Here is a 15,580-nt window from a genome sequence, read left to right as displayed (position 1 = left end):
TCTATCCTCAAGGATGTAAGTTTTGCTATAACAATATGTGAGCAAAAGACCGCCGTATGCCCCCTGAACCTAAGTCCACAAAAGGACCTCCAACTTGTGTGGGGTGTAGGATACGTTGGAATAGGTAAATAACCTCTCAAGGGTACTTCTTTAATGAGATTATGCTCACCTGAAGGCGTCGTGCTGGTATGCTTGTTTATAAAATATTGCTTGCGTTTGTGGGTTTCAGATTAACGAATGGTATTCGAGCATTAAAAAGTGCCCAACTTTGTGCTACACATGGGGGGGAGGGGTGGGGGTGGGACAAAGATAACCAAGGCCGAATTCTTACATTAGAGAAGCTTTTATTTCATTCAGTCAGGAAGGTATACACATAAAAATAGATAATCTCTATATAACGGGGTAGATAAGAGACACATGAGCCAAATTGGGTCAACAGGGAAGGCTTCCTGGAGGAGGTGACATGTGAACCGAGTCTTGAAAGAAGAGTAAGAGCCAAGTGAGGAGAGATGAGAAGAGCACACAAAGCAGAGGGAAGAGCATGAGCAAAGGCACAGCTTTGTCTGGGAAGCAGCAGTTTGTGGAGTGGGGTGGAGATTACAAACAGTCAGGTGTTACCAGAGCGTGGAGTTTGGGCTGGGGAATTGCAGGGTAGAAGAGAATTGAGTAGCAGGGGTCGGGTCATGGTGGTCTCGAGCCTGAGCCTAAGAATACCGGCTTTCATTCTGTCGGCAGGCAGCAAGAAGTCATCTAAGATAGGGAGTGCCACAGTCATATTTGCACTTTGGAAAGATGACTCCATGGTTTGAATTACTCCAAGCCCCTGCAGGCCATTGCTGTGATAAGTTCTGTACACTGACTAACTAGCAAAACACCGAGCAAGCATCATCTAAAGCCACCTGACCCCACCTAATACATGTCACAATTTGCGGCATCATCTGGAGTGACTCTGTCCCTTAAGCTCCAGATAATATGGGCTTGAACTTCCATCTCACATTCTGTAGAAAGTCCACGGTCCCCGTTCTAAGCGTCCCTGGGGGGCTTCTGCTGTCTAAGCTCTTGCAGCTACTGAGTTCAGTTCAGTTCCTGGATTGTTCTGTAAGTCCCTTCCCTGTCCTGCTGCCACGTCTACCCAGATCTGGGACTGGGCTCCTTTCCAGGACGTTCATCAAAAGCCACTCACACAAAGTGTGAAGCCACACACCTTCCTGAAGAGCTGAAGAGGTGGAAGGGTTCACAGTGCAGAAAATGTCAGCGGTCCCAAATTGCCTGTTAGACGTTCCTGCTGTCCGGCAGCTGGAGCCCCAGAGGTCCGTGCACGCCACGTAGCTCCACCCTCTTCTCCACCTTACTGCTTCCCAGCACTTCCCCACCCCAGTCCTGAGGCCTCTTTTCTAGAATGCAGAGCAATTCAGCAGTCTGTCGCTCACTCCCCAAACCCAGCCCAGGACTTCCTTTGTCAACTCCAAAGATTTTCCTTCTCTCACAGCAGTATAGAAATTTCCTTTCCCAGGACATTCCCAGCCCTCCTGCCAAGGCAAAAGAAGCTACAGTTAGTTTGGGTTTTAATTCGTCTTTTTCTTCACCTTCATGTCACTGGATTTCTAAGAGAACTAGAGATTCCGTCGAAACCGGTGTGCCGCTTTTGGCGAATTGGCACTATTAATGAGGTCCATGGAAATCTTATTTGTTTCCTAGTAGAGATAGTGCGCAGAGTGCTGGGCACACAGTGCCTGCTGCAGGGGAGGGAGAAGCCAGGGAGAATGGCACGTAGCCTCTAGTCCCAGCCTCGTCCTCTCTGGAGGTGACCGGATCCTGAGATAGGAAAGGTTGCTTCTCTTTTCTGAATGGAAACAGGTACCGGGGCTGACGTCTGGGAAGAGGCTGTTTTCTGTTTCTAAGCTGTTTGTTAATATTTGGCTTGTGTTCTGTGACATGCATGGGTGCCCTTCAGAGACTCACCTCACTTAAAGAGCCTTTCCTCGAAAAGAGGACAGAAAAAAAAATTCCTTTCCTCAGATTTTGGGTCCTAGGAGGCACTTGTCTTTCAAAACAATGTTCTTTTTTTTTTTTTTTTAATATATATATATTAAGGCTCACGAGCTCTTGTTGAATTTCTAGGCACATTAGGAGAGTAACTGTTACTTTGTGGGTCATTGTCTGATGAATGGGGTCTCCTTGCTGGGTAGATATAGGCAGACATGTTCTGCTTCCCCAGCTGGGACCTGTTACCAACGGTATCAGACAAGTACCTGACTCAGTGACCTTGGGATCCCTTTCAACTGAGAAATACCAGGATTCTGAAATTTGTTGGGGGAAATAGTTCCGATAATCTGCCAATGCCTTTAAAGACCGGGTGGGTAACAGGGAACATATCAATACATAGCAGTTGGATAGATGGAAAATGCTGGATCCTGTCTAAAGCCGTTACATTGAAAAAAACATTGTGCGACCTATAGAAAACATGCCTGTAGAGGACATTGCTCAAGAGCTAGCACAGAACTCTGTACAAAAAGGACCCTGCCAGGTAGGCGGACTCCCTTTGAATGGGTGAAAAGCTTGCACTTCTGTGGACTGGGATTTATGCTCCAGGCTCGTACCTTCTTCTAGATGCAGACTTCCTTTGTTAGGGAGGAGAAGCGTGACTTTCCCTCCGGCTAGCATGCAGCCTCATTGAGTTTCTCCACTGATGCTGCAGTCATGCCTGTCACCCCTGCCCAGTCAGGGGGCAGCCAAACCGATACCCGCAGGTAGAGAGCACAGCTGGGATGGAAACCAGCTAGCTTTTCCTGGAGGAGGGGACCAACTATCATGACGCATTCTCCACTCCAGAGACACGGCTTGTACACGTACTGTGCCCTCACCATCCCCATGGCCGCTGCATGTGGAGTAGAGCTTTCTTCCATCCCCCCCAGCCCAAGCCATGGCCATCTACCTGCCTTACTGCCATAGTCTCCTAACTTATCTCTCTGTTTCCACCCCTGCTTCCCTGCAGCCTATTCTCAACAAAGCAGTCAGCACGATCCTTTTAAAATGAGATGTCCCTCTACTGCCCCCAAACCCTCTTAAGTGGTCCCATCGCTTAAAATCCCAAACCCCAACCACATCCCTAGAAGTCTACATCACTTGGTCTTTGCTGCTCCCTTCTCCCTTCCCTCTCTGCCTTGGTCACCTCCACCTACATGGCCACCTTGCTTTATCACAGATGAAACAAGCATGCTCCTGCCTCAGGACTTCTGCTTCTGCTCTGTCCTCAGTAGGCCACTTCCACAATTCTACCAGGTTCTCTGCCCAAGTCACCTCCTTGGAGGGCTTCCTTGATGGCTGTTTCTAAAATAGCTCATTCTATCATTCTCTGCCCTCTATTCTGGTTGTTTTTCTTTGGAGTTCTTATCACTCCCTGACATATTAAATGTCTGTTCCATTCCCGACTCCCAGCTAGAATGAGCACCATGAAGGATGGGGCTTTGGCCTGTTTTGTCCTCCACTGGTTCCCCAGAATCCAGAACAAAGTATGGCACATAGGTGGTATCGAACAAATGCATGAAATAAGGACAAATGAAGTGTGTGTGTGCGCGCGTGTGTGTACGCATAGAGGCGGTACCTTTTGAAGGGGTTGGTGCATATATATCTTTCCTCAATTTCATTAAAAGTTCAAGAGCTTTTTGAGTTCCCTCCTAACTGATGATCAATTTAGGATATGCCAATTATAAAACTGTCCTAGAACCTTTCAGAAACTCTCACTGTAAGTACCCTGACACCAGAGAAGGAATGCCAGTGCTTATCTAGTTATCTAAAATCATCCTCCAGCATTTATAAGCCCTTCTCAGGAAATCACAGGGCTATTTGTTTGGGGTCAGGTAAAAAGGAAAATTTGCTTTTAGCTTTAGAGAAGTAGTCCTTGGCAAATATCACATGTAAATGGACGAATTTAAGAAAACACACATGACTATGGGTTTAAACCATACTCTCTGCCCTCGATCAACCAGTAGGCAAGAAATACCTCTAAGTAAGAGCCTAGAGCATTAGTTAAATGCTCAGACCCAATATTTATCATTCCTCCACATCTCTTAGGTTATGGGCCCATCACATTTGCTGAGCGTGATAAATCCAAAGATCGCGCTAACCTCACCTCCTGGAGCGGTACAAAGTTGAACATCTTCCCCCCCCCCACTGATTAAACAGACCTCTCTGCATAACCGGTGAACTTAAACCAGTCACCTGTGCGCTTTAATCAGCAGAGGGTCACACATACAGGGATTTCTGCAGAGCTCTTGGGTACAGCACGATTGAATTTGATTTCTTGGAGTGAAGAAAGATCTCCAAATGCTAGCAGTTCGAGGGGAGACCTAAGAGGGAACGCTTGCAAATGGGATTGAGTATGAGTGCAGACCAAAGTCAGATCACCAAATGGACACAAGTCAAGAATTTTAACTTTTTAAAGAAATGAATTATGATTTTTTTGGCACTGGAGAACAGCAGCTGTCACTTGAATAAAGCACTTTATAAGTGTTGCCTCTCTGTCTTAGGAGGACCCTATGCAAGTAGGTGTTATGATTTTCAGAGGACAGAAGTTTGGATGATAAGCAAACTACCCGTGGCCACAGCTAGTCAGGTGGAGGAGGGAACAAACTTACATTCCTGTCACTGCGAAGCTGGTATTCACTCAACATTTCACTCATGAAGTGCATCTTAAATTCATTAAGGACTCTCTGTTGAGCTTTTAAAGATTTTTTTTTTTGACAGTTTCTCTTTCCCTCAATTTCCTTATTTTCTTCCCACTACTCCCTGAGCCAATTCCAAGGTTGAGTACCCAATATCACTCAGACATTTGGGAGCCCTTGCTTGGAAAAAGTTTCATGGAATATCTGTGTCTAAAGGCTCATAAAAATTTAGCCTTATCATAAATGAATTTCAACACAGACCACTGAAGAGCTGATGAGGGGAAAGTATCAAAATGATTTTTCTTGCTTGTCAAGGCCTGTCTTGTCCTGTCACCCTGGGGCTTCCTACCTTTAGGGCCTGTTCTCTGTCATCCACAGGGAGGAAGCTCTGGCCTAACATTCTTTGGTAATAGTGGCTTTGATTTTCGTTTCTCTCATGGGAGGGGTGGAAAGGGGGAGTTTGAGAGGGTGGCACATTGGCTGTCTCTGGTGAGGCACTAACTATACTTCTAAAGATGGCCAGAAAAGGGACATCTCTCATTCTTTCAACTTGATGGGCCCAGATCTGGTGGCCCTGGTTGCTTCCCAGAAAGGGGTGACTGAGCCATATTCAGTTGAGAAAAGGAGAAAGATTTGGGTAAAAACTTTTGGAAAAGTGCTCTAGGAAAAGGGAAGGCTCACAATAATTCTCTCAAAAATAAACTTTATTTAGGTTAAACGTACAGTTCATTAATAAAACAATGTTTATCTACAGGTCAGCAGGATGGGATGTGTCCCAACATGTGCCTCTAGAATTCTGAAGATTCTGAGCGTGATAACTGGTGGTACGCTCTGGACTCCTGAGGCCTTACGTGCTCTTAAGTCACATTTTGGTATCAGGTGACATTTTTAAAAGGGCGAGAGAGTTTTGTCAAAGCCAGTCATTTCGTTCAAAGAATTCTTCCCCCTCCTTGCGTATGTGTGAAATGTGAGCAATGCCCAGGTCTCGGGTAGATTCCAGAATACCTAAGATCCAGTCTCAGAGTTACAGCATCATCACTCCGTGGACTCAGGTTCCAGTTCCTTCTGCCTTCTTGGGCATGTATCTCCTTATAATAACCGTAAAATTTAAGATTTGTTGTGTTACAGCTTGTTTTCCCCAGTGTCTTCATACACAGGAATGATGTTGCATGTCTATAAATTCCTCTAGGGACTCTTTATCTTTCACTTTGCAATCCAGTAATCTACTCCTGCTTCTGTGATGGCCAAGGAAAATAATTCTGGAACTTCTAGCATCTTGTAGGCATGGCACAGAACTAATACACTTATTCTGTGCCAACGTGATGTGGAGGTGCTAGCGTTCCACCCCTGTGTGCCGCCATATTGGAAGTCAGCCATCGTGGGCATCTGAGAAACTGTGGAAGCATCCTAAGGTCATTAGTAAAGGGAACTCAGGAAACATACAACGTGACATTCATCTTAACCTTTACACAGCACTGCCTCCTTTCCTGAGAGGAGATGCCAGTAAGCACATAGGGTTTGGAATCATTTGTTATTTGTAGCCTCAGTTTTCACATCTATAAAATGGAGGTAATACTTACCTATTCAGTTTGTTGTGAAGATCAAATAAAATACATGAGAGCATTTATTTAGCACGTTATTAAACGTATGATGAGAAGTTGAGATTCAAAGTGCTTTGGCTGCCATCCAAAGCCTGTGCAGGCCCCCAAATATTTATTTCCACGTCTTAGGCAGTGAAGTCAGAAGGTTGAGGCAGCAACACACCTGCTCTGTTTCTAGGGTCCAAAGCATGTAATCCTTTAAGCCTTTTTATCTACATAAAAGGTACTATTTCTACCTGAATTTCAGACTTCGATCTCATCAGATAGGTATAGTGGAAAACAGATGGGACAAGGTCTAATGCGTGTTACACTCAATGAGTTAAGTTACCTGTAATTCTCACTGGGCAGGTCGCTTACTAGTTTCCAGACCGTGCCACCATAAATACAAGCAGAGGCACACCTCTGAGAGTGACATAGAGCAGTGACGTGTGCCTTGCACCCTCTAAATGCCAGAGGCAGGGATGAGCTTTCGTGTGCTTTCTCACTGAATCCTTACCGTGTCGTAGCAAGAGTCCCCAGCACCTCTGTGTACAGAGTGCCTTAGTGACTTGCCCGAAGGTACCACATGCAAGGCTGATGCAGCAGCCAGCGCCCTTAACCTCCTTGCTGCCCATCTGACTTTGCCCTTGAGCACAGTGAAGAAGAAAACTGTTTCTGATGTGCCACAGGGTCGCCCGCAGAGCCTGTACCTCCACCCTCAGCCTGCCTTCCTTCTGCCTCAGTGACTGTGGTTGGAAGGAGACTGACAGTGGGGCTGTTGGTCGGTGGTCCCACTTCGTTCCTGTGTCTCAGATGAGCCGGGCTCAGAAACACTGAACGCATTTGGGGGACAGGACAGAGAGATGGGCCACTCCTGTGGGCTGTTTTTTAGTAGCTTATCCCTGGACCCCGACATTTCACATATAGGACCTCACCACTATCTCGCATTCAGCTTTTCATGTAGAAAGAAGGCTGATCACCCTTCCCATGAATTTATTTTGAGCTGGAAAGCTTCTATGCTTGAGAGAAATAAGCCCCAAAAATGCCATCGTTTAATCTTCAAATTTGTTCCTGCTGCGTTTGGAAGATACCTTTGAAGCCTTTTTCGACTTTTATGTATTCCTGAACTTCCGCAGTTTAGGTCCACGATATGGCTGAAACATGGACATACAATTCTCAATTTTCCCAGAGTCAGGCTGAACACTTGATTATGAAACTGAGAGCCCAAAAATCAATGATAAAAACTAGCAGGTTGTATTCTTCATTCTCAGACCCAAGTTGTCGCAGCAAAAGTGTAGATGCTTTTTGAAAGTTTCCCCAGCATTAAAGCAAGGAGTCAAGCTTCTACTGGGTTCAAAATAGTAAACTGCTTCCCAAGGTAAGAACTCTAGGAAATTACTCGTTGGGCTGCACGACACGGGAGTACACCCCATCAGAATCTTCTGGTTGGGTGTGAGGATAGTTAAAAGGCAAACTTCTGTGGGAGGGAGACGCAAGAGGGAGGGGATATGGGGATATATGTATGTGTATAGCTGATTCACTTTGATATACAGCAGAAACTAACACACCATCGTAAAGCAATTATACTCCAATAAAGAGGTTTAAAAAAAAGAAACTTCTATTTAGGTCTCCCGTTTCTAAGTGTTAACTGAAGAGTTAGTCCTTTAAATGCCCTATAGTTTTGCTATTGAAAGCCTGTCTTCTCATTTTTTGAGAAGGGCTATCAGACTTCCAAGTCTCCATCTTTTTGCCTTGTGTTCATCAAGAATTGAATACCATAGGTTCGGAAATGATACCAAGGCTTTAAAATAGCTGTAAGAATGTTTTAAGAGAGCTGGTTGATCAACTGGGACTGTTTCTTGCCGAGTAGATAGCTTGCAAAGGCCACTTAAAAATCTGGACTCAAAGACTTGACTGGATTTCCTTACCAGAGGCCAGGAAGGCCTCATCTATCAGTATCAGTCTTTATAGCAGTTGGTAAAGCCTCTGGAGGACTTCCTTTCTGTGACTTGTATGACAGGCTCATTTAACTTCAAACAGCCTCCTTTAGCGTTTGCTAAGCTTCATATTTTATCTCTTAATTCATTCTCATTTCCCACATTAAACTGTAGAGACACAGCAAACTTACAGCAAAAGGTTTCACATAGGATTCTTAAGGTTCTTGTGTGGGTACTGATGCACAGGCTCTGGCCTCCCATGATCTCTTAATTCATGCTGAATTGGCTAGCGGTGTAACTATTCTAATTTCCATAGAAATATCTAGTTACGTCATTTCTTCAAGTGAGTTTGTACCTTTTACGTTAGCGTTTCTGTCCTTGGCTAAAAGAATGAGATGCTTTAGACTCTTGGAAGGTTAGAAATTGGGACCTAGAACCTGGAGGAACACACTAGGGACTGGAATCCAAGAGATGATGGAGAATCTGCTTGATTTTCTTGTTAACAACTATGACTTTGGGTGTTAAGAGTTGATTAATACTGTATAATCCTTGTAATGGCGGAGAACACTGGTGTCTTTAAGCTTCCTAGGAGGGAATTCTGTATTGCTCCAAATGAATAAACCAATCAGTGGGTTTTGTACCAGAGCAGGGTCAAAGTCCCAATCAACCAAATGGCCTTTAGAGTTTACATAAGATGAATGCTCATCTACTTATCAAACAGGCACTCCAGACACGTCACATCAGCAGGCCACATCCTGTTTAGTGTTATGACTACCTGAAGATGAAGCAACAGGTGGCCAGAAGAGTCCTACCTTCACAACTACGTCCTTTTGCTCTACATGTTTGACCTCCTCATCTCCCAGAAAAAAGGTTCACGCCTATTCTTTCTTTCACTTTCATCCATTTGACCAAAATCTCAAGAGGGTACCTATTAAACAAGATGACAGAAGCACCTTCTTCATCCAGGATTATTGATCTCTTTGCCTGAGCCACAAGCCACATGTCCACTGTCTTATTTATGTTCCATATGAAGGTGTACTCTGACTCATCCACTGATCCATTTAGCTACTCAAAACATCTTCTCTTCATCCTTTGGCTACTGTGCTGATCATTCAGTTCATGAAGACTGCTGCACCTTTTGCAGTGGACTCTCACCTAGAGCATCTTCCCACGGTTAAAGCGTTGTATCTTCCCTTGCTTGTTGGCTTCCTGTGGCTTTAGAGAAAGAAATGGCCAATCTGATGAAAAATTTATGCAAGCTCTGTGCTACTTTTTCTTCTACCCAAAGTTCTTATCTACTCTTCATATTACACGTTTCAAAAACTGTCTACAGAAGGAGTCCATCCTATGCCAGCCAGCCTGACAAATTAGATCATCTTACAGATTCTCCACGAAGTCACTTTAGAACCGTGGTTTTCAAATTTTAGTTCACATCAGAATCACCTGAAGGGCTTCTGAAAACACATATCCCTGGACCTTACCCTCAGAGTTTCTGATTCAGCAGGTCTGGGGTGGGGCCTGAGAATGTGCATGTTTAACAAGTTCCCAGGTGATGCAGATGCTAACCTTAAGTCCACTGAGAACCACTGCTTTAGACTGTTCAGGAATGGCGTTTCTGCTTGTTACCTCCCTAGCTCTCCTCAGGGTTGACTGTCTAGGCGTGTAAAAGGAGGAAGTCCTTACCCATGCTTTGCAAGGCGCTTGCCCTTGAACACTATATAATGGTAGGACACGTAAAACAGAGACTTAAGCACAGAGAAGCAGAATTGACAGAAATCTTGGCATGTTTCTGGATCAGGCAACAAATGAATGAGAATAGGAACTTTCCTCAAAGAAGAAGAATTCCAGGTGCAGGTTAAGCTAGCTTCTTTTACAAAATAAATATTTGGGGAGGCAAGTATCAAGTGGTACCTCATCCTTTTAGCACTTGATTGTAAGAGAAACCAGCCAAATCGTAGGCTTCCTTATATAATACAATACCAAGATCCATAGCGCATATATTTAGTTAGAACACCTGCTACTAACTCAGCTTGTTTAGAGAAGTTCATCCTAGAGGAATAGGCACAAACCATGGTTAAGCTGCTTGGTTTAATTTTTTTAGCACTTGGAAAAGAAAATGTACAGTAGTTTGAATACTTAGTTCTTTGCAAACCTCCACTGAGGTCAAAGATTTCATTCATACGTACAAAATTAGTTTACAAATTTTTTGGCGATTTCATCTTAGTAACCCGTTTTATCCTATTGCCATTGTCCCAACCATTGAAAAAGTTTACAATAATTTACATAGAAATATTTTCAAAGTGCTTAAGAATAGTGATTGTTCTCTGGGATATTTACAGATGGCCTATACAATGTATGTACAGGTGGTATACGCTATAGCGCAAGTTTCGTTGCTGGAATATGGCTTTCTAGGGAAAGTGCATGTTTGGCCAGAGGTGGCAATACTGTCTAAAAATTCAAGGGTTACAGATACTTTTGGTAACCACATCCAAAGCTGAAGTAGAATGTGGACGGGAATATCTACAAAAGTAATATAAAAAGGGTTAAGTATACAAGCTTGATCCACGCAAAGATATTTCGATGTTCTTCCCAACTGGAGGAAGAAAGAGGCTTCAGCTGCTGGCTCGGTTACCATTCCGAAGTGGGTTATTACTGGTTTAGACCTCAGAGGTCACAACTTGTCTCAGAAGTCAAGCTAGATCGTCGTCTGTGCTTACAACGGATATCTGTGGAAGAGAAAAAGCATGGAATGTGTCTGGGGATTCCCTCACTGGTGGTAGCAACTTCAGTCTCTAAAATGAACCTTGCTTTTGCGTTGGTCATCCAGAGACCAAAGGTGCACAGGAGGGAAGCCAGATCCCAGACAGTATTGAGTTGCATCACTAATGCATGTTAACTTGAATTCAACTCTATCTACTTGGCAGAGAGAGAAAACAGTGTGACTGATTCTGCCTGTTCTACTTAATGATTTTAGAACCTGGAGAAAAATGTGAAAAGACACACGTGTGCTGTGAACTGACCACACTCTTGTTTCACCAGAGCTTGAGGGAGTGCTCAGCACTTGTTCTGTTCAGAGTTCTGTAAGTGAAGGCCATATACTCCACGTGAGTTTCAACTGAAGAACAAGTGACTGACTCTACTGTTGAAAGGGAAGCTAGCTCTACGAGGTGTAAGAGGTCATTTTCAAGTATCTGGTCATTTTGGTTAAATGAATCTTGCTCAATACACTGACTTTAAGTCAACCCCCCTATCTATGATATGCTAATTTACTTTTAAGTATCCAGCAGGCAACTGATGGAACAGTTCAGAAAGGAGACACTTGGCTCCTAGATACATGCTAATGTTTACATGTAGTTTCTATAACCCAAAATATCTCAAATTGTATAGTGATGTCCTTAATTGACTTGTCATTCTGTTTGGGGCAGATACTTGTCAACTGACTTACTTAAGTTCTAACAGCCTAGACTGTCTAATCTCCAGGTAGTAGATGAAGTATTCGGTGGCTCCATGATTCTAATGGTTCTTTCTAGCCCAGGCAGCCATAGCTTGAGTTGTGGTCTCCTTTCCAAAAAGTCCTACTGCGAGTCATGGTACATAAAGACACAAAGCTGACTTACTGCTGGGTACGTGTGTCCGACAGAAGCACTGTGTCTACCAATGTCTATTGACAGGTCCTCTTCAGTGGTCTTCAAGTACACAGGATTGTCAAAGTTCATGCTTTTCATGTTCTTGTGTTGCCAGTTCCGCCACATCAAGTAGCCACCTACTGCTGCCATTGCTAAGAGCACTGCAAAAAAGTTAGAAGGTGACTAAACAAGGTCTAGTTTCAAAACATACGAAAAAGATCATGCTAAAGAATCCACGATAATCCGAGCTTTTAATTAATAAAAGCTTCACGTTTTAGGAATCTGGGATGACTAGAAGGTAGACTATAAATGGGCTGGGAGCTTAAAACAAGTTCAGACCAGAGGTTGTGTTATTCTATAGACTCTGGTGCTCAGCTCAGCACATCCATCTGGGCAAATGTGGAGTCCTGGGCCCCTCCCCAGGCTGACTGAATTCGAACTGCGGAAGCTTCTGGAGGGCTCTTCAAGTGGTCCTCCTGGTTTGTTAGCCAAGCTTGGAATCCCATAATTTAGGATAAAGAGGCCATTTGGCATAGTGCTTTAGAATTCACACGCCCTAGAATAGCTTTAGAGCGTTTGAAAATTCTTAACTGTTTTTAATTTACCCTCTACAAGTGCCATAACTCCTCAAGAAATCATTTTAGCATTTGTGTAGCTCCTCTGTATGAAGTGTTATACATATTTCGAAGGGGAACAGAACAGTGCTCTTCACTGGAAAGGACTTATTATGAAAGGGGATAAAGCCGGACGAACAGCTCTGAAGTAGAAAGCAGTAGGCACCATTCATCACTGCTGGTCGCTGTGCTAAGGATACCACTGTACAGAAGGCTGTGGACTCTGAAATCAGTGTGCCGGGCTGGTGAGGGGAGCAAGGGTAATTCAGTGTCACGAGTGCTATGACAGTACAAGGGGCCACGGGAAGGGCATCTCTAGATGAACTAGAAATACCCATCGAGTATTTAAGAAGTTCCTTGGATCCAGATATGTGGGGAATCTACTTACAGAGGGGAAGGATGGCCCAGGCAGCAGAAGTCCCTTTTGGGGGAACACTGACCTCCGATACTGCTGTGGTCACATTGATCTCTACGGGGGAATAAAAGGAATCAGTTTAGAAGGATCTGAATTCAGACTTAGAAATTCAACCACCTGGTAGAGACAGCCTCACGCCCTTTTGCATCCATCACTGATGTTCAATATCTATTACAGTCGTGTACCAAGAATAACCGGTCTAGAAGTATTTGTGAGTCTCAGGCTATAATAGCCGTTTCACTAACAGCTGTCTCAGAGGAATCTTAATGAGTCAGGTCAGGCTAAGGGTTGCAGGTTCTAAGTCTTTGGAGTTTAAACATAGGTTACCAATTAGGGGCAGAATGAGTAGTTAAAGGCTGCATTAATGATTTAAGGAACAGGTAGGTACAAAGAGTGTGGCTGTTAGCTGAGATGAACAGTTTGCAGAACGGAACCCAATACCTCCAGGAGCTAGTCCACTAGTTGGTGACATTTCTGTTGTGTTGGTATCTTTTGTCTCACTGTGAGGCACAGTAGTTGCAGTACCTGAATTACAAAACCAAGAACCAGGTCAATGCCAAGGTTCCAGAGTGGCTATAGCCGTTTAGCCCAGACAAGCCACGCGATGCGTTATTTGAACGCTGCGGGAAACGGACGAACCACTGCCAAACCGAGTTGCAGGGTGGGTGTGCCATAACCAAGGGAAACAGCAGCAAAACCAGAGAGACACTGGGGTCTTCGGGCAGAATCGCAAGCATCTGGAATTAGACAATTCAAAAGGACCGACGGCCTCACTTAAGGACCCCTCTAAGCAAAGTCCCAGGCTCCTGGAAGCTGCAAGAAATGCTCTCAAAAGCAGACCACCAGGCATACCAGTCTTCCTGCCTAATTGTCTGATAACTGCCTTCTCAGTAAACAGAGCTAGTCCCCGTAGGGACTCAGTATCATGCTAATAAAAGCCTCACAATATGAGATCCTTGCTCACAACCCGCGGGTTTAATTTGCCGGTTAATCAAAAGCTAAGAACAGGAGACTAAAATGCACGTTTCGTTTAAGTAGGAGTTTAAGATAATGTCACCCACGGGGGCCAGAGCGTTTCCTGTAACCACGGCCTTTTTTTTTTTTGGCTGCGATGGGTCTTCCTGCTCTCTAGTTGCGGTGAGTGGAGGCCACTCTTCATTGCGGTGTGCGGGCTTCTTACTGCGGTGGCTCCTCTTATTGCGGAGCACGGGCTCTAGGCGTGCAGGCTTCAGTAGTTGTGGCATGTGGGGCTCAGTACTTGTGGCTCGCGGGCTCTAGAGCCCGGGCTCAGTACTTGTGGCTCGCGGGCTCTAGAGCCCAGGCTCAGTAGTTGTGGCACACAGGCTTAGCTGCTCTGTGGCATGTGGGATCTTCCCGGACCAGGGATCGAACCCATGACCCCTGCATTGGCAGGCGGATTCTTAACCACTGAGCCACCAGGGAAGTCCCCCAAGGCCTTTTTTAAGACTAATTTCAGGCCTTTGGAGGAAAATGTTAAGACTTTGTTTAATTATCTGCAAGTTGGCTGGCTCAGTGCTGTAATTGGTATAAATCAGCATAGTCACCTGTAGACTCATCTACTATTGAAATGAGTTAGTCCTGAAGTAGTGATGTGAACTCCTGGCATGCAACAGTAGCAGATATGTTCTCCAATCTATTCCAAGAGTGAGTTAAAACAGAATTCTTAAAATCCAGGCTAGTTTCTGTAGCTAGTGTTTTAGTCTAATGCCTGTTGTATGTCCTGCTTGTGTTTGAAAAGTAAAAAGCCTTACTTTGGCATTCTCGGCCATTGTCCTCTAGACGGTAGCCATTGGGACAGGAACAGGTATATTTTGGAGAGTGGTCATTAATCTGTGGGGCTGGCAGGCAGAGGTATTCACATCCTCCATTCTCCATGTCTTCTTTGCACCAGTTTTTACCTATTCAGAAAGAAAAGTCCTTTAAAATGGGTCTTCCAGTGCCTGCTGTACATAAACTTTGGTTCTAGATGCTGAAGACGTGACTCCTTGTCTCCAAGGAGCCCAAACTCGTATACTCTGTCAAACCCTAAAGTTAAACCAATACCAGTGAAGGATAAATGTAAGGGTACAGGCAGCATGCTCTAAGGACAGCAAAGTGCCACAGAAACTTCTTGGAAGTAGGACAAGAGTTATGCCGTAAACAGATGGGTGGTGGGGAAAGGAGATGGGTGACCAGACCTGGCCTCCCTATTGGTCCAAAGCTTACAAACTGGCTAGTTTGAGGCTCAGAGGAAGGAGAGAAGCATGCTCTGCGGCTTTGCCTCACTCCCACAAAACAGAAGGAACCCAGCTATGGGGAGGTTTAAGGGTTTCATTTGGGTAGAACCAGTCAAGTATTCTGAGCAGGAGACCATAGTGTTTGAGGAAGCACACAATTCCATATACGACGTGCCACAGTGGGGAGGGAGGAAAAGGCTGTGGCATAAAAGCGACTTTGGAGGCTAGTGCAAAAGTCCTAGCAAGAAGGAATGAATGCCAAGGAGATATGGAAGGGACTGAAATAAAAGACAGAGCACTGACGGTTGGGAGGGCAGCTAAGAGATGAAGTTCTCAAGCTCTTTGACTTGGAAGTCAGAATAAAATATACCGAGCACCAGGTTTGAGGGAGGGTCCAGGAGGGGAAAGTTCCATTGTAGAGCAAGCTGAGTTGCTAGGGAGCTAGATACCCAGGGGCACTGTGTCATGCTGCTACCCTGAAAGTAGCCACGAGGGGCTCTGCTTCCC

At 44.7% G+C, this 15,580-nt stretch overlaps 1 protein-coding gene across 6 annotated transcripts in view; it reads right to left on the bottom strand.

Annotated features, from left to right (window-relative positions):
• Positions 1-10,250: 10,250 nt before the first annotated feature.
• The window catches only part of VLDLR (very low density lipoprotein receptor), a 31,966-nt gene continuing 26,636 nt past the window's right edge, over positions 10,251-15,580 (bottom strand). For 4 of the 6 annotated variants that reach the window (XM_027105764.1, XM_027105769.1, XM_027105767.1 and 1 more), the window contains 5 exons: positions 14,609-14,755; positions 13,278-13,361; positions 12,810-12,890; positions 11,799-11,968; positions 10,251-10,907 (listed from right to left, as the gene is read on the bottom strand). In XM_027105764.1, coding sequence (XP_026961565.1) covers positions 10,872-10,907; positions 11,799-11,968; positions 12,810-12,890; positions 13,278-13,361; positions 14,609-14,755 — 518 coding nt within the window. In that variant the 3' untranslated portion in view covers positions 10,251-10,871. The remainder of the gene's footprint in view (positions 10,908-11,798; positions 11,969-12,809; positions 12,891-13,277; positions 13,362-14,608; positions 14,756-15,580) is intronic. The other 2 variants (XM_027105766.1, XM_027105770.1) reach the window with 1 other exon arrangement.

The sequence above is a fragment of the Aethalodelphis obliquidens genome, unplaced genomic scaffold, assembly GCF_003676395.1.
Source record: "Aethalodelphis obliquidens isolate GAN/ISIS:26980383/991018 unplaced genomic scaffold, ASM367639v1 scaffold7, whole genome shotgun sequence".
Lineage (NCBI taxonomy): Eukaryota > Metazoa > Chordata > Mammalia > Artiodactyla > Delphinidae > Aethalodelphis > Aethalodelphis obliquidens.
The sequence above is the reverse complement of the archived record's forward strand: the minus strand, read 5'-3'. Positions and strand labels throughout refer to the sequence as shown.